Source organism: Camelina sativa, chromosome 5, assembly GCF_030686135.1.
Source record: "Camelina sativa cultivar CO46 ecotype springtype chromosome 5, ASM3068613v1".
Lineage (NCBI taxonomy): Eukaryota > Viridiplantae > Streptophyta > Magnoliopsida > Brassicales > Brassicaceae > Camelina > Camelina sativa.
In genome coordinates, this window is record NC_141884.1 from 14,561,034 (window position 1) to 14,579,890 (window position 18,857).

Below are 18,857 nucleotides of genomic sequence, written 5' to 3' on the forward strand. Positions count from 1 at the left end.
AGCAAATCCCATCCGATTATAGAACCATAGCCATCCTTGTCCTTGTCGATGAGCAACATCAAGCTCTTCTCATGCCGGTGAGAATCTCGGCCGTGACATCCTTCTCAACATCACATAGTCAATTGTTGTTGTTGTCCGTGGATGATCCTTCGACAAACCATGTTCTCACTTGCGCCAAGTTGCCTTTAAGCTTTTGTCTCTAAGTTATCATGGATTCTTTGTCGAACCAGTCTAGCTATCTTTGTGTAGCATTTGCCTTTGTCTTGTTCTGTTTGGTTTTGCTTTGTTGTAAGTCTTGTTGCTCTTGTAATTTTGGCTACCCAGAACTTTGTTTGATTTGATAAATGAATCAAAACGTATGCCCAAAAATGAAGCATATCTAGAGAAATTTGAGAAAATCATTTTTGGTGTATCGCTTTTCAAAAATGTATCGTTCATATATCTATTTTCAAATATATCACATATTAAATCTGAAAATTATTATAGTTTAAAATGTACTTCTGGATAGTAGCTATTATTCGGAGATCTGATCCTAATATTTATAAGGTTTTAAATTATTTTTAATACTAGATATTGATATGGTATTTATGATATATATACAAAATATTTATACACATATAAACATAGTTGGTGTAGATTTTTATAGCCTAACACACATATTTGGATAAATATAAGTTTTAGAAATACTAGGTTAGACCGGCGCGATGCCGCGGGATGTTTTTAATACATTTTAAATATATTTGATGTTAAATATATAATTTTTATTTTTTCTGAAATTATATTAATCATAAAAATTATGATTTGCAGAATGATAAAATATAGAAATGTACTGGAAAAAAACCTACAATGGTTTGTAACGTTGTAGTATTTGTACAGCCCCGGCTCTAGACATGTGCGAGCAATGCTATAAGACCGGGTCTATCCAATTTTTATCTTTTTCTTTATAAAATAGGGTCCAAAACTTATTTTTTCAAAAAAAGCATGGGAAAAAGGCCTTTTTAATTTTTCCAGCTCAGAGACCTCAATGAAATTGAGCCGGGCTTGTATTTGTAATGCGTTTACATTTTAAGTTGGATAAATTTAATTGTATAATTGGCTTAACGAAAATTCAAACACTTCAATCATCACAATAAAAGAAATCAGATCTATATTTGTAGTAAATGCACACTATAAGATAGACATATGATCATTTTTGTTTGATAGTACGTAAAGATTATGTATGTTGCTCCAAAAATCCAATAACAGATGTTTATCCTCCACACAGGCTTGAGAGATTTACGTAGCTCACTCTTAGAATGAAGTGTAGATTAAGCAATTGTATGGTTTTTTTTTCCTTTTTGGTTGAGAAGCAATTGTATGGTTTGTTCTCAAATTTAAAATACCAAAGTGTTGACAAAAACAAACAAAAGAAATTAATAACGTAACTAATCGTAACTTGTTAATATCACAAATCAATACTATTGACTAATGATAAAAGTGATGTGGAACATATAAGTATTTTTACTGGACATGAAATGTTTAATTGTATTATTTAATTTAATTGGCTGTCTATTTTAAGATTATACAAGTTACAAATGAAATGATAAATGTTAACTGGTATTTTTTTAGATTTTACATGTTGATCAACTTGTTAAATGAATCATTAGGATGCAGGTTTTGATAACATTGACTTTGTTTGCATTCTTTCTTGAATAAGTGACTTCTTGTGAGTTATATGTTTTTTAAAAATCTATTTTAGTAACTTCGATGCATTCTAGTGATTGGGCTACATACTATTAGCTAAAACAATTTGTGTAGTCGTGTTGGTAATGTAATAATGTAAAAAACATAATTGCGATTAAGAAAAAATTTCTTTGTTTTCCATGTATAGTTGTTTTTGCGATTAAGAATACTCCAATCGAAACAGAAGTTTTGATGTCAATCAAAACCGTTAGTGGACCAAAGGATAAGAGAGCCCAATTGAAGAATATTGGAAATGAAACATAGCCCATTACGAAGACCAATCTGGTACCTCTAACAAGCCTACAACAAAAAGACCTAAGCATACACAGGGCCATAAGAGAGAGCCATGAGTTCTTCTTGTTCTTCTTATTTGCCGTGCTTCCGTCGTTGCTTCTCCAACGTTGATCAACTCTTCTCCATCACCAAATCAATCAACATTTGTTTTAACGAATCACCAAATTTAGGGTTTCCCTGTACGCTGCCGAGACTTGATTTTTTCAGTTTCTTATCATCAATCTCTGTTCCGTTTCTCTTATTTATGTTTCTGATCCCACATGTGTTGTGTACTACATAGAACAAAAACATATAGATTAGAGACCAGATCAAAAACGATATATCCCCAAATGGGAGTGAAATTAGGGTTTATATATAAGTCTGAACCTTGGGACCATCAGAACCACCACACTAAAGAGGGGGTGAGATAGCGATATTGGAAGTAGAAGAAATAGATTTTAAGTTTTTAACATTGAGAAATCGATTTTGACAGTAAAGAGTAGACAATATGTGTCTATGTAGGCAAACAAAAAACTGATGTGTATTAATGTTATAATTTTATTGGTTACATATTTTAACTGATGTGTCAACTCCTCCTTCAACTAAAAAGCTGAGGTGTCAACACTGGAAGAAACACATTATATTTTTATTGTATTGACTAGGTTGACACCCGCGCTACGCCCCGGGATTTTCATTAAATTTTGTTTTATTCAATATACATATAAATAATAATACAAATATTTGTTTGAAACTATAATCAAATGAAACAGACATGCCTCTCATTTTTTAAGAACACCATACATGAGGTGAATGCATTGTACTGAAATTCCATAAACAACCCTTTTGTGATTTCTAGAGTATAATATTTGTCTCAGAACACGAATTATCAAAGTTAAAAATTAAAAATAGTTTCAGAAGAAAATATTACACATTATCTTTGTTCCTGGCCGTTTTCTTCTGTTTCTTGGTTAACTTTACTTGCATTTAATATTTGTTTAATTTAATACTTGCATTTATTTTTTGATAGGAAATACATGTGTATTTTGTATAGTTTCTATAGATAACTGCTAGCTTTTTATCTTTGGTTTTCTTAGCTTGCATTTCCTTGTCGATACCAAGACTAAACCTAATTCCAACAGCGTTTCTCAGTGGTTGTGTTGTCCATAGCTTCTAACTTCTCATAAAATCAAGATGGTCTCCGTCTCTATCATCCTAGAAAAAAAAACACCATAATTAGAATCCAACACGAAAACAAAGTTCAATTAACAATTTAAGTCTATTGTTGATTTATTATACAAACCTGTTGACATTCTCACAATCTCAAGTTTGGTCTCTCAATCTCGGAACAATAAAGTAATTTCTCAACACTCTTAGTCTTTCATTTTTTTTTTGTACATTACAACTTCACACACATTACATACTTATAGTAGATTTTTTTTACACCCATTCACTTACCTCTAGCCATTAGACTTATGGACACAAGCAACCTTACACAACCTTACCTTAGCCAGTAGCCAATAACAACTCCAACAACTATTATCTACTCTAGTCTAACTAAAGGTTTTCAACAACTTCCGTAGAATTAAAACTAAGTTAACACCACAAACTCTTATTTAGGCCTAACACCACTAATAGTCCACACAACACTAAAGACACAAACCTTAAGTGAGTTTAACTCCAGCCCATTAGTCTTTCTTAGTCCACAACAACTAAATCTTCTCCTTCCTCTTGACTTCTCTTCTCTGTTGACCTTTCTTCTCTAAGTATAGTTGTTCATCTAAGGTGCTCTACATATTTACTAAAAAAAATAATTAAGATGGAAAGGAATCAAAAGGGTTTGTTTGTTGTCACTATAAAAGAAGGCTCCTAAAACAATGTGACCGCTCCACGCCTCTCTGCCTTTCACGTCACTTCTCTATTTCTCTCCGCTAGCTATGGCTCCTTCTTCATCACCTCTTCGTACTACAAGGTACTAATACAAAGTCTCAATTTTTTTTCTTCTGATAAATGAGAGAAAATGGAAAAACGAAATGATTTTGGTTATTAGAATCATCCTGATCTGGGTGTATATATGGTGTCTATTTATTTTACTCAATTCTTTTTTGGTGGCATGCACTAAGATGAAAACAGTGAAGCGGATGAGAAGTATGTGAATGTGAAATGGGAAGAGCTTGGATTTGCTCCAACTCCAACATATTACATGTATGTAGCCAAATACAGACAAGGTGAGAGCTTTTCACAAGGAAAGATCCTTCTTTATGGGGATATTTCAATCAGCCCTTGTTCTCCTATTCTCTCAATTATGGACAGGTATGTTTTCTTTTCTTACCACTTGTGGCTAAATCTCACTGATTGTAGGAACTTTGGGTTTTATTAGAAATATAGGATTAAGAGATATGAAGCCTTTAATCTCTAAATGAGGGAGAAAATGATCTGCAGAGTCATAGATTGTGTAGAGTTGTTAGAACTGAGTGTGATAGATAGCCAGCAAAAGTTTATAACTTTAGCGTCTACATATACATTTTGATTATTGGTTTGGCTCTTTGTAGGGACTATTTGGAGGTCTCAAAGCTTACAGGACAGAAGACGACCGGATTATGATTTTCAGGCCTGACCAAAACGCTCTTCGCATGCAAGCTGGTGCGGAGAGGCTTTGTATGAGTCAGTATGACATCCCCTTCTCTAGAGCTATTCGTTGATGCAGTTAAGCAAACTGTGTTTGCCAACAAGAAATGGGTATGGACTACTAATGGACAATTGTGTCTCTACTTCCATTTGATGTGATTCTTTATCACAATTAATTCACATTCGCTTTTATAGGTTCCTCCTCCGGGTAAAGGAACTTTGTATATAAGGCCTCTGCTAATTGGGAGCGGTGCTACCCTTGGAGTAGCTCCAGCACCTGAAGACACATTTCTCATATATGCGCCTCCAATAGGAGATTACCATAAGGTGAGTTTGTTTCAAATTCTCCATGGAGTATACTCTTACTAAAGAGTCTTTCAAGCTGATACAGTTAACTGGTTTTGTCTGTTTTGTAGGTGAGCTCAGACTTGAACCTCAAAGTTGAGCATAAGCATCACCGAGCCCATTCAGGTGGAATAGGTGGTGTCAAGAGCTGCCCAAACTATTCTCCAGTAAGTAAAGAGACACCTCACATCTTCCATAGAAACAGGTTAATGAAATATGTAGTTCTCTGATTTCTTCTTGTGTAAATTTTTGAAAGGTTGTGAAATCGTTGCTTGAAGCAAAGTCATCGGGGTTCTCTGATGTCCTGTTCCTGGATGCGGCAACAGGTAGAAACATCGAAGAGCTTAGTGCTTGTAACATCTTCATTGTCAAGATAAAAAGTTTCAACATTTATCACACGGAATATAGAATAGTTTCAACCTTTTAGATTCCTATGCATATAACTCATTAGAAGACGATTGATTTATGAAACTGTGGAGTCCACGGATTGGATATCAACTATGTGTCTTGTATGCAAATGACTAACCGCTGCTTTGGCTCTCTCTAATGAATCCGAGTGACCGCCTCCTTTCTTCACGCGATTTAAATTAGCAACCTTTTTATAGTACTCGATTTTCATGAGTTCACCGGCCTATATCCAACAAAAGTTCATCCCAAAATCAGACTTCTTGTAGAAACAAAGTCGAGCAATTGATTAAATCGAGAAAATCGAGCATTCAAACAGGAGTCGGACCGGCGAAGAAGAAGAAGAAATCGAGCAATTGATTAAACGCTCTCGTTTTCCTTTTCCTTTGTCCACATAAGAGTAAAACCAGCTGATATGTATTAATGTTATAATTTGATTGGTTAGAGATTTTTACTGAGGTGTCAACACCTGCTTCAATGTTATGTGTCAGAAAAGGAGAGCAACACATTCTAGTTTTATTGTATTGATGATATTTTTGAAAAATAATTTTGGAAAATGAGTATTTTTGATATTCCCCCTAACTCTTTATAAGTATATTTATATATAAGTTTGCCCAAAAAAAACTTATAGATAAGTTATGTTAAAGGAAAAAATGATAGACTATTTTTGTTGATGGTTGCTGTGGGCAGTAAAAAATTCAACACGATTATCAACGAACTGTATTTTACAAAATTGATGGCATCCCTGCCAACTAGTTGGGAACCTATGAAGACATGCAGTTACTAATTTTTGTTAGTAATGTTCAAAATCAAATTTTTGGTGAGAAAGTTCTAAGTATAAATACAGGAGAATCTTCGACGAGATTTGCTGTCAACGTTGAGAACAGAAATAGAAATCAAGATAGCACAAACTGAAACTAGGTTAGAGGAAAATCAGTCCAAAGGACGGGGTCAGTCCAAGGTCTTCTTGAGGTTATGGAGTTTTTAGTTTATAACTCCATTTTCATCACCTTTCAATATTTTTTCATCCATGTTCACCCTCTTCTTTTAATCTCACTAGGCGATATTTTTGCATCTTCTCAATTTGTTGTACGCTTAGAAGTCACGGTTCTTGAAGTCAAGTCTATGACCATTGATCTTATGATTTTACCAATTAGAGTTCTAATGCACTAATGATCCCATCAATTCTATTCTAGTATTTAGGGCCGAACCACAAAGAGCAAATAACTAACTCAGCAAGAATACACAAAGTCACTGAGTCGATGCTAACAAGATGACTTTAGAATTCAAACACAACCCTTTTTTTTTTTTTGCTACATAAATTTAGTGTTTATAGTATCTTGAAAATTAATGTTAAGATATGTTTTGCAGATTTTGGAATTGAGTTAAATCAATTTTTACATAGAGTTTTGTAATAGTCTAATTTTTATGTGGTGTGTATGTAACATACTAAAATATCCTTGAATAAACATCTAAGTTTTCAATTAGCATTTCTCTACAATGACATGTCGTTTTTTTGTATGGAATTATATGAATATAAAAATATGAAATTTGTATGATTTCATATTTAATACAATTGTATAAAAATGTTCAACAATTGTATAAAAATGTTAACATTTACATGTAATTGTTTAACCTTTTTATAACTTCATATTTTAGTATATGGTGATACTTGATAGTATGTATTAATTAGTAAGAGACTGAAGTTTAGACATTAAATTTGGTTTGCCTTGAAAAAATTTATCTGTTATTGAACATGGAATTATTTCTTCAACTACTTCACATAGGTTTCTCAGCAAAACTTTAATCTTCTCTTGAAAATTTGATTCTCTATAATTTCCTAAGCAACCAAAACCAAATCTGCAATATATTGAACAGTATGTGTGATTTTCAAAATTTTCACATTTTGAAAATATGATTCCATCGGATACTTGCACTGAATGATAAAATGAAAAGAAAATTGCCATATGAGATTTAAGAATGACAACTAAATATACTCATATTATATACGCTTAGTAACCTTGATATAGTATGGACATTGTTCTTTTGAAATTCTAGTGAATGAGTCAAATATTGAGTATAACGCATGTCGAAACTGAGGCTACATCATCAACTATAATTTGGTAAATTAAGACATAAAGAAGTAACATCGGGTCTAAGTCCATTAGAATGTTTATTAAATGGTAGTCAATATAGTCCTCCGCTTGATGCATACTTGGCACACTCCAGGTTTTTGCCTTTTTAAAAGGGAAACACATATAAATCATAGTATAATCAATTCTTAAGAGAACGAACCTTTGACCAGTACGTAATATATGTGAAAACAGATCTGATTAATAATTAAATTTCATTATGATGAGCTTTCTCATTCACTCTCTTGCAGCATTTATTGGGCGATCAAAGATATAATAATGACCAGTTTGAACGTACCGAAGCCGTATCTCTCAAACACGCTGTTGTTACTTATCGTGGCAAATATATAAATGTGCATGGGCGAAAGACAAGCTTTGACCAACGCATTTAAATCATTATCGTTATCTTTTTAATCAATCAATTATTTCGTTATGTACACATTGTCTGATTGATTGATCGTATTAGATAGTTTTGTTCAGTTCAATTTTACTAGGCTTTAGTACATCTCAGTTAGATTTACGTGCAATCCATGGTGATAGTATACAGCATGTACGATCATATATAAAGTGTATATGGTGAAAAGTTGTGTTGTATTCTGAAGTATACAATTTATACAGTGAAAATTATATGGCTATTAATGTCGCATATACAGTTCTTTTGTCGAGACACACAATACATACCAAATCATACACAAAAATACTACTCTCTCTCTCTCTCTTACAAAAAGTGTTATTTAAACATTTTTTTTTTTACAAAAATAGTATCATTTTATATTTTAAATGTTTTCAAAAAAATTAAAAAAATTGTGATCTCTATTATTTGAACTTATTAATTATAAAAACTAAAGAAGGGTTTTGAGAAAAGTCTTTATTATTGTGTTATTTCTTTTAATCAATGATACAAAAGTTTATATAACATCCCCTTTTAAAGTTTACAACAATATTAAAATTTGTAATAATCGACAGAAACAAAGTTTAACATAGACTGTTAGCCCATACACCAATATTAATTATAAAAAAGATAATATCTTTATAAAAAGTAAAATAGAAATTTAGAATTTTTTAATTTGTGTGTATTATGTCAAAATAAAATCTTTATGAAAAAAATAAAGTATAGAACTTTTAAAATATAAAAATATTAAATTAGATAAGAAATACGATAATATATAATAAAATATGAATAATATATAATAAAATAATATTAAAATTTTCGATCAAGCGGTAAAATATGGAATGTATCAAAAGAGTCTCTAAAGTATTCGACCGTATCAGCATTAGAGAGTCTCTAAATTTATCTGTTTTGCTTTTCGATTCTGAAAACAGTATTTAAACTAAATCCAAACCTTTTGTTAAAGAAAATAAAGAAATATACCCCACATGCGTGCGAAAAATTGCCAGTAACTATAATGCCATTTTATATTTATTTCTAAATCAGAATTTTCTGTCGGGAGTTTGATAAACATATGTTGTGTTTACACTTTGTACAAATTCCTTTCTCCCTAGTATATCTTAATATGCTAAATCGTAGTAATTATTACAAAAGCATTTGTACAAAGTCTCATGGTTTGAAAATATTTTCTCATTATAGTAAGAGAACCCTTGGTCTCTCCATGTGACCTCCTCATCAGACTTTATTGGATCTCGATCGCGAGTCGACATTTTCTATCTCAGTAACTATATCCTCCATATGGTGCAAATGCAATGGAACGTCATCTAGACTGATGATTTTGGACAGTCCTTACTTTATCTCACTACCTTCTCTATCTCATATGATCACTTGGACTCCATATAAGTTGAGGAATTTACTGACGACTTCTACTCATATGATCAGCTCCTCTTGTATACAAAATCCAAAAGTGTTCCCAACAACTTGTTTTGCAACTAAGCAAGCTCTTACGAGCCGCGGTCATCTCTTCTTTGTTTTTATATATATTTACGAAAAACTAATGAACACCACTATAGCAGTATCTATGTATTTTTTTTTTTTTTTAACCTAAGCATTATGAGATCTCGAAAATATATATGTGCTAAACTAGAATAAAGGGTAGAATGAATATTAGGAGTTAGAAGAATTTTGGTACAGCCTACAAAATTAAAATATTCATTAATATTATTTCAGTGGGACTTCATTCTCTTTTGTTTTCTTTTGTCAACAATGAGACTTCATTGAGGCAAACGAATATAACTCTCAGATAATTCCAACATGCAATATGTGTTATAGTATCTTACACATAACACACGTATTAAAAATGTAACAGTGTTTTCTCCTTTGGAATTTGGAAGTATCGCAAAGGTCCACGCGCATTAGAAGATATCAAGATACATTGTGAGGGACAACACAGAGTGACAGAGATACACATATGTAATACATATACATATACACACACACACGCGTAAGTTTGTATATTTGGGAATATTTTTCTTCGGTGTGGAAAATTATTTTAGCATATAAAATGTAAATGGGTGGTAATATAGTGGGTGCAGATGGAGACTATGGAATATATCACATCTAATTAGATACTGCCACCTTAATCTTTAATTTGACAAAATTGTCTTTTTATATACATAATTATTATTCATTATAAAATGTAACTACAACAAACTAAGAAAATAGCGAAATAAAGATCTCATTGTTTGGCTTTTGAAAAAGCCAAGAAACTATTTTCTCATTAATTCAAATTCAAAGTTGGACACAAACCTGTCTGCCAACTTTGGTTTTCGATTCTGCAAAGAAGAAACTTTTTTCCGAATGATTTATCTATTCTATACATGTTTTTTATGTGATGAATGTTGTTTTACTTTATATGTATATTCTTAAGATTTCCAACTCATTTGTGCCCAAAAAAATAAATTTACAAGATGTAAATCATCATTCCTATATATAGAATCGGATATGGATTCAGAGTTTAACAAGTATGATTAAAAAATAAATTAGAATTTGTAAAATCACTTGAGTTGACAGCATTTGAATTTGTAAAAATAATTTTGACATTTCTAGCTTGGGATGGTCTGTTCCAATACAACCAATCCATCAACTGTGGATGATCTGCCAAAACATTATTCCTTAATCTCTTTGTTTGTCTTTGAAAGTGTTCGTACATTTATACAAATGTAAGACTATAAGAGGCTAATTTTATGCGGTGGAACTACTTTTTCTACAAGTTAGAAATTTGGGAGTTCTTGGATTGGATTGGATGACGCTAAATACTCCAGTAAGTGTTTCAATTCTTCTAATATTTTTTCTTAAGCTAAAAAGGTAGTAGTTTGACAAATTCCTACTCCCGTCTACATCTAGTCTTATTAATAATAGTAAATAATGTATTAATGGGAGAATAATTATATATGCAGTATGCACTATCTTAATTTTTCTTTAAGCATTATTATTAGTATGTATAGTTGAGTCATTTTTATTATATATATATACACAAGTAACACCTTAATGACATCTAATCTATATGTACTTATAAGTTGATAAGAGTTCCACTATATATAGCTAACTAAGTGCTATATTATGCATTTTGACGCATAGTTGATGAGTGCGATCGATCTTATCTGCGGTTATATAGATTATTATAAACTTATCGATCTACTTAAGATAGAAATATACACAGTAAATTGGTGATTCAATTCAAGTATGGTTCACAATTATTTTCTTATAAAAAAAAAACTAAAAAGTTCTTAGAAAAAATACATCGATTAATTACCAGAATTAATAAGTTAATATATCCATATTATGATTTATCTATGTACGTATTTATTACGATTACACATAGCTTTTTTCTTTCCTTCAGTGTATGCTGTTTACTTTCCACATTACCACAATATAATGGATAAACAAATTGTAGCTCTTTTTTTCTTTTTCTTTTTTTGCAAAGACTCTTGTTTTCTTTGGTGCAAACAAATTGTAGTTCTATACAATTTATTATTCACCAGTCTGTTCCACAATTAATAATATATCAAGCGATAGTTATAAGAATGTGGCTCTCATGGGATATGATTCCTAAATTATTTCTAAGAAAGTTCCTTTGTGAATGAATAAAGGCAACCAAAAGACCTTTCGTGACAAAGATAAAGAAAACGAGAGAGAGCTTTCGTTAGTACCTCAAAAATCAAAGAAGCCCTTTTTTCCTTACTTAATGTATCCAACGAGCTGACCAATTTCCACCAAACTTATCCTAAATATGTCCCCCAATTTAGTACTAATTAGTTTCAAGTTTTCAACTGTAATGATAGAATCGAGCTACTTAAAATCAAATATCTTTTATATAACAAAAAAAAAAAAGCTGAATAAATTGTTATGGTTGAGAGAAAGTAGAAAGATGGCATTGTCTTGATTGTGGCGGCAGCAGAGATAGAGGAATTATGAAATCGCACACCCAATAACTCTTTAGGATTGCTTGACCACTGACTACGTGTCGTTCTTATGCTTCTCGGACGACAGGTAGTTGTAACGTGCACCACGTGATCCATTTAGTTAAAAACAAAAAAACAAATTCTATAAACGAAGAATTTTGAATTTAAAGTATGACTAATTTTCAAAACTTGTAAAAAAACATGTACATTTATTACTTAAAGTGTTTACTATTAATGGTAACTACGATTGAAATAACAATCAGTTTCATGATTTTCCAATTCCATAACGAAATTTCAACCACTATAGGTCAGTTTTTTTATTCCATAGTTGACATGTAAACTTTTTACTTAGTATTTGACTGAATTATTTTCTTTTATATTAATGACAGTCCATATACGTTATAATTCAGACCGCTGGGAAGTCGCAGCCTATATGTGGAAATTAAAGTATTTTGCCTCTAGAAAAAGATGTATACGGCTATATTTCATACAATTATCGAAATAATATTGTATAGTAACCAAAAAAAAAAAGGAGAAGAATGATTGCAACTAAACTAAACTAAAATATTACTCAAACTATATAGTCATATATATCAAGGTACGAGTCATCCATAATCATGATCATGCGGAAACACATTTATGAAACAAGTTGTTACAAAGAGAATGTAGCCACGCTTTATAAAGTCGCATAGTTAGTTATAAATATTCTAAAGCTAAGACTAAATTGAAGATTTTTCTTAAATACATCAATTAAATATGTCGTGTCGAAAAGAAAACGTTGAAACTAGTGGGGGATACGTCCATAATTTCATACTAAATAAAGACAATAAGATTATAAAATTATGCCAAAATTCGTTCTTCTTTTTTCTTTTTTTTTGTGGTCAGCTTCGGCCAAATTCTTTGATGTTCTGTCATTTTTTTCTATTATATAAAGAAAAAGAGGTTTATAAGACTATTGTTTTGGATACTTCCGATCGACTATTACATAAAAATGGTTATTTCAAAGAGAAAAGTCTTACACAGTTATACAAACTCAAGAATATAAGTGTAACAAAATTATTAAAAAAAAAACAAAAAAAGGAAAACATTTATATTACCAATATTAGGCAACCTAAAATAACCATTTGGCTTTTTGCATTAATTTTCTTACATTGTATTACCCCGGGAAGTTCTTTTCCTTTCCTTGTTTTTCTAATTGATGTGTGTATGTGTTGTTTCCATTAGTCTCTAAGTATTTTAGGATTGGAGTCTTTAGTCAATTTTAGGTATTTTTGGAATCTTGATTTGGTAAACAAGGAGTATAAACAAATAAAATCAGGTTAAAACAAAGCCAAAACAAAGCAAAAACTTGATTTGGATCTAAGCAAAGCAAAACAACACAAAAACTTGATTTGAAATCAAATGAGTGTAAACAAAAAATAAGGTAATTCAATGGAAGAAGGTCAAAATCAAACTGCTCAAAAAATCACAAATGATCGAGCCAAATTTAATTCGAATCAAGAGAACAATTTTTTCGTTCGACAGATTGTTGAAGTTAGTTTTTAGAGAATAATATTGAGATCATACTTTAAAAAAAAATCACTACAAAAAAAATAAATTTTTTTAGACGTATATTTGAGACATAAATTTTTCGTCACAAATTTGTGACATTTTAAATACGATATTATGACAAATTTTATTTGTCACAAATTCATAGTATTTTCGTCACTATATTATGACGGAAAAAATTATAACCAAAATTCGTCACAATTTGTGACGAATATGCTACGATAATATTAATAGTCACTCTTATGACTATATTTTGACCAATATGTTGTTGCAAATTAGTTATGAACTTATAACAGATATGCAAGTCACAGTTAGTAACATTAAAATGAGTAAACATTAGTCATAAAATAGTATAAATTGTTATGTCATTTATACAAAGTCCATTAAGCCAATTCTCTAACCCTAATTTAAAAAGATTTATTTAAAAGATGATTAGGGTTTTATTCTTTATAATTTCATATCTTCTAAACCTAGAAAAAGAGAGAGTAAACCATTTGAGAGAACGAGAACAATGAGCCACAGTTGAGATTAAGAACAGATCTTACTTGTCCTAGGAGATAGTAGAAAAGAAGGGGTAAACGGACTCTTTTGTGGACGAATTTTGGTGAGCAATTTCCCAATCCATAGATGTAAGTTTTCTCCTAAAGATTTTGTAACCCCATTTTTAGATTAAAAGTTATACATATTTTCTTAAACCTATTCTGGACAGATCCGGAAACTAACATCAGTTATCTTGTGAAATTGTTTCCCACTACTACAAATTGAACCAGGAGCTAATCTACCCGCCATTGGAAAGATCTGAGTCTTACCTTTCCGGAGAGCCTGAGATCGTTTCCATAGAGTTATAATACGAGAGTTATAGTCGAATATGTGCATTTGGTTGAATTTGTGATTTATTTTCTTTGTAAGAATAAAAATTGATTATAATGTATATCTAATGTTTATGATTATAAAAATTTGTATGATTATAAATTTACAAAATAATATTGTTTTGAGATTAAGTTTTTTATTAATAATTTTTATCATATACAATAAATGTTTTAGTAATAACTTATGACCATTTGAAACTAACTTCTAATGATAGGATTGGACATTATGATAGTCACAAAATATCATGATTTTTGAGTATTTGTTAAAATTCTGCAACAAATTTTTAGTTATCATTTGTGACCATTTGAGACTATAGTTTCGTAATAATAAGATACATAATTAAAACGTTATTTTAGATACGAAATGTGACGATTGTAAGACGTTTTGTTAGTCTGTAACTGAGACAGTTTTGTTACTTTTTGTGTCGTAATTATTTATAACAAAATGGTTACTAATATATTCGTTGCAATTCTTGTGACGTTTTTGTTACAAATAAAAAGTTGTGATGATTGTATTGCAACCATTCAAAAATCATCACAAGTGCGTTAAAATATTTATATTGTGACTAAAAATTATTATTGTGACTAAATATTACATCTTAATAAAATTATTTTTTTGTAGTGATTATAGCGATAGCAATATATCATATATATTTCAGAAACTGACAATGAAACCTTTTTGTCTATTGGAAAATAGTTAAAACAAGAAACTCGCCATTTTGTTTTTGTCATTCTACTATCATGGTATATATCGGTGATCTTTTCCTGTAATATTTTGTTTTTAATTTTTTTTTTTTTTTTTTCAACCAAACAATAAAATTAAAAGAGAACTCCACGATTGGTAGCCCAAAATGGAGGATAGCTGTTTACAAAAGAAGTTTCAGAAGGCAAAGATCTTGAAAAGCGGGCCAGACAGTCAGCTCTGGCATTGGACTCCCGAGGGATCTTGGAAAGGGTGAAGGAAGGGAATGACGATCTGAGCAATGAGAAGTCCTCCATCAAATTCGCGAAGGCCGGCCAGTCGTCTGGAGTCTGCACCATCTCGACTAACTCTGCACAATCCGTCTCGTAGGCTTGACAGTCCACCCCAGCCTCCAAGAGAGCCTCCATCGCCCAAAGCAGGGCTTGCAGCTCCGCATGAAGGGGCGTAGATCCACGACGAAAACTTCTTGCTCCCAGAAGCAGCGTCGAACCTTCATCATTACAGTACCACCAACCCAGACCCTGAAAAGGATCTGAGCCTTTCCATGAACCGTCTATCTGACAGCATGAGGAAAAGATCCTATCCTCTAAAGGTGGCGTTGGTGCCATGTGTCCTCTCGAAAAAGCTTTGGCCTCCTCCCAAAGTGCTTTATCATTGGCCGCCTGACTGAGAAAATCATTTGGTTCAGCCTCTATGCCTTGGAATACCTTTTTATTTCTATCTTTCCAAAGAGACCAAATGATCCATGGAAGCTGTAAAGCTATATCCGTGACACCCGACTGGGAAGATGCCCGCCAAAAAATAAAGTCTAAATTCGCATATATTGAGGCATATGGAAAGCGTTAGGGGTCCAAAGATACCGGAGTCAACTCCCAAATCTGTCGCGACCGAGGACACTCAAAAAGCGCGTGATTTATAGTCTCTGCTGTTAAGTCACATCTTTTGCATCGTGTATCACACCGAATACCCCGATGAGCTAACCGTTCTAGAACTGGAAGAGTACCTGAAGCAATCTGCCAGAAAAAGTGTTGGATCTTCGGGGGGACGTCAAGTTCCCAGGATTGAGCCCTTAAAGCCGTACACGTTGGGCCGTATTCAACTTCCGCAATTAATTCCCGAGCGACCCGATACCCGGTCTTCACCGAGTATTTCCCCGACTTAGTAAAATGCCAAACTAGACGATCCGGTCTATTAGTCTTACTGACTGCCATATTCCATATAAGCTGTATATCCACGGGATCCATGAATTCCTCTAAGATGGGCAGATGCCAATCTTTCGTAATTGGGTTGATTAAATGATTGACCATCAAATTTGGATGCAATAACCTTCCCCGACCATTAGCTGGTCTGGGTCGTACATCTGGTAACCATGGGTCTCGCCAAACCGAAATAGAAACACCCGAACCTACCGTCCACCGCGCACCTTCCTCTACTAAATCTTTAGTTGAATAAATACTCCTCCAGGCAAAGGAGGGATTATATGGTTTTTTTGCCATAATAGGATGTTGATTCCTATAATACCGTCCTTTCATGACCCGAGCCATTAAGGAATCCGGATAGTGAATTAATCGCCAATACTGTTTCGCCAGCATGGCATCATTAAATTGTTTGAGAGCCCTAAACCCCAGGCCTCCATCACATTTCTCTTTACACATTTTGTCCCAGGCCAGCCAATGCATTCCTCGAGCCTTATCATTTGACTTCCACCAGAAGGAGGAGATAGCACTCGTTAGTTTAGACGTCAAGTCCTGCGTTAATTTATAGCACGACATAACATGAGTCGGAAGGGCTAAGGCCACAGATTTGATCATGACTTCCTTGCCACCTTTGGATAAAAGCTTGGCGGACCAACCATTAACTCGGTCATCCAACCGATCCTTCACATAGCTAAAAACTTTAGTTTTCGATCCCTGTAGGTTTTCAGGGATACCCAAGAAAGAACCCATCCCGCCCTCTTGGGAAATACCAATAACTGATTTAAGCTGAGCTCTTATCTCAGGAGGGACCTTCTTACCAAACATAATAGAAGACTTCGTCAGATTGACCTCTTGCCCCGAGGCTTTACCATAGTTACCTATTATGGAGATTACCGTCCGGCATTCAGATTCTTCTGCCTTACAGAAGAAAAGACTATCATCAGCGAACAACAAATGTGATACAGATGGACTATCTCGGGCTATTGAAATTCCCGTCAATTTCTTCTCTCGTTCCGCCTATTTAATGTTTGCTATCAAAACCTCCGTGCAAAGTATGAATAAATACGGTGACAAAGGATCCCCTTGTCGTAAACCCCTCTGGGGAATAATGGACCCCCTCGGCTGCCCATTCATCAGAACCTGATACGTAACAGAAGAAACACACCACATAATTCACGAAATCCATTTCTGGGCGAATCCAAACTTGACCAAAACCGCCTCCAAGAAATCCCACTCCACCCTATCGTAAGCCTTGCTCATATCTGTTTTGAAGGCCAGAAACTCCAACTTGCACCGTCTGTTAGTATTTAGCCCATGAAACATCTCCTGAGCAACCAAGATATTATCCGTGATTAAACGACCAGAAACAAAGGCCGATTGAGTTTCGGAAACCAAGAGGGGCAAAACCCGCCGTAGCCTAAAACACAGAACCTTGGAAATTATTTTATAACTCACATTACAAAGACTGATTGGCCGAAAGTTCGCCATCCGCTGAGGATTGGCAACTTTAGGAATAAGACAAATATTTGTCTCATTCAGGCGAGGATCGAAACATCCCGTCCGAAAAAACTCCCTAACCAACGCCACCAGATCACCTTTCAAAGAAGCCCAGAAACGTTGGAAGAACAAAGCCGTCATTCCATCAGGGCCTGGAGTTTTTTCCGGATGCATCGCAAATAGCGCCTTGCGAACCTCCGCCTCAGAAATATCCCTAGTAAGATCCCTATTAATGTTGTCTGTGACCAGAGGCTTAATTTCCTGCAACACCTCGGAGATACCCCCACCATCCACCTTCTTAAAAAGACCCTCAAAATATTTAGTAGCAATATTCTCCATGCCCGAGGGAGACTCAATCCAAGCATCATCATCTCCAAATAAACCAATAATTCGATTCCTCACACGTCTCTGCTTAGTGGATGCTTGGAAATACTTAGTATTTTTGTCTCCAACTCTTAACCAGAACTTTCGGCTCTTTTGTTGCCAGTAGATTTCCTCGTCACGATATGCCTCTTTTAATTTCCTCTCAATAACCCGAATTTCGTCTGTTGAGATTAAGTCATCCATTTTTGCCTCTTGCAAAGCCTCCTTCAAGGAGGAAATCGTTGAAGGACCAGAACTGATATTATTCTTTCGCCACCACGAAAGCGAGTTTCTGCAATTCCTTATCTTATCAACAAAACCCGGAATACGAAAATTTTTCGTGCGATTCCAACCTGACTCGACCACAGCTGTTATACCCTCCTTACCCAACCAGCGCTTATCAAAGCGGAACTGTCTATGACATCTCCTGGCCGTCTTCAGACAAGTTGCTAAGATTGGGCTGTGATCCGAACCAATCATCTCTAAATAATCTACCCTCGAATTCGGGAAAAACCCTTGCCAATCCTCATTTTCCAGTGCCCGGTCTAACCTACAACGCACCACCTGATTATTACATCGGTTGCCTCTCCAGGATAACTGTTCCCCATAACAAGGAAACTCCAACATCCCACAATGACGGAGCATTGAATTAAAAGAAACAAAAGAGGATGCAGATCTCAAAGCACCACTCTGTTTCTCATGATTTCCAGTTAGTTCATTAAAGTCCCCAATTAAAAACCAAGGATCAATGTAAACGTTTAATTTATCAACTAGAGATTGTAAACGTTTTTATTCATTTTATTTATATTTATTGAGCAACACATCT

General features: G+C 33.5%; 1 protein-coding gene and 1 pseudogene across 2 annotated transcripts; one reads left to right on the top strand and one right to left on the bottom strand.

The window, feature by feature from the left end:
* Positions 1-3,806: 3,806 nt before the first annotated feature.
* On the top strand, positions 3,807-5,546 carry LOC104786861 (branched-chain-amino-acid aminotransferase 6-like; annotated as a pseudogene). Its single transcript, XR_015556998.1, has 6 exons — positions 3,807-3,964; positions 4,126-4,305; positions 4,545-4,731; positions 4,816-4,947; positions 5,037-5,132; positions 5,222-5,546. The product of XR_015556998.1 is annotated as a branched-chain-amino-acid aminotransferase 6-like (transcript).
* A 9,545-nt stretch (positions 5,547-15,091) lies between these two features.
* Positions 15,092-18,676, bottom strand: LOC104789252 (uncharacterized). Its single transcript, XM_087512351.1, has 4 exons — positions 17,627-18,676; positions 17,387-17,497; positions 15,836-17,188; positions 15,092-15,754 (listed from the first exon to the last, which is right to left on the bottom strand). The coding sequence occupies exons 1-4, from the start codon at positions 18,674-18,676 to the stop codon at positions 15,092-15,094; spliced, it is 3,177 nt and encodes a 1,058-aa protein (XP_087368477.1).
* Between the last annotated feature and the right edge of the window lie 181 nt (positions 18,677-18,857).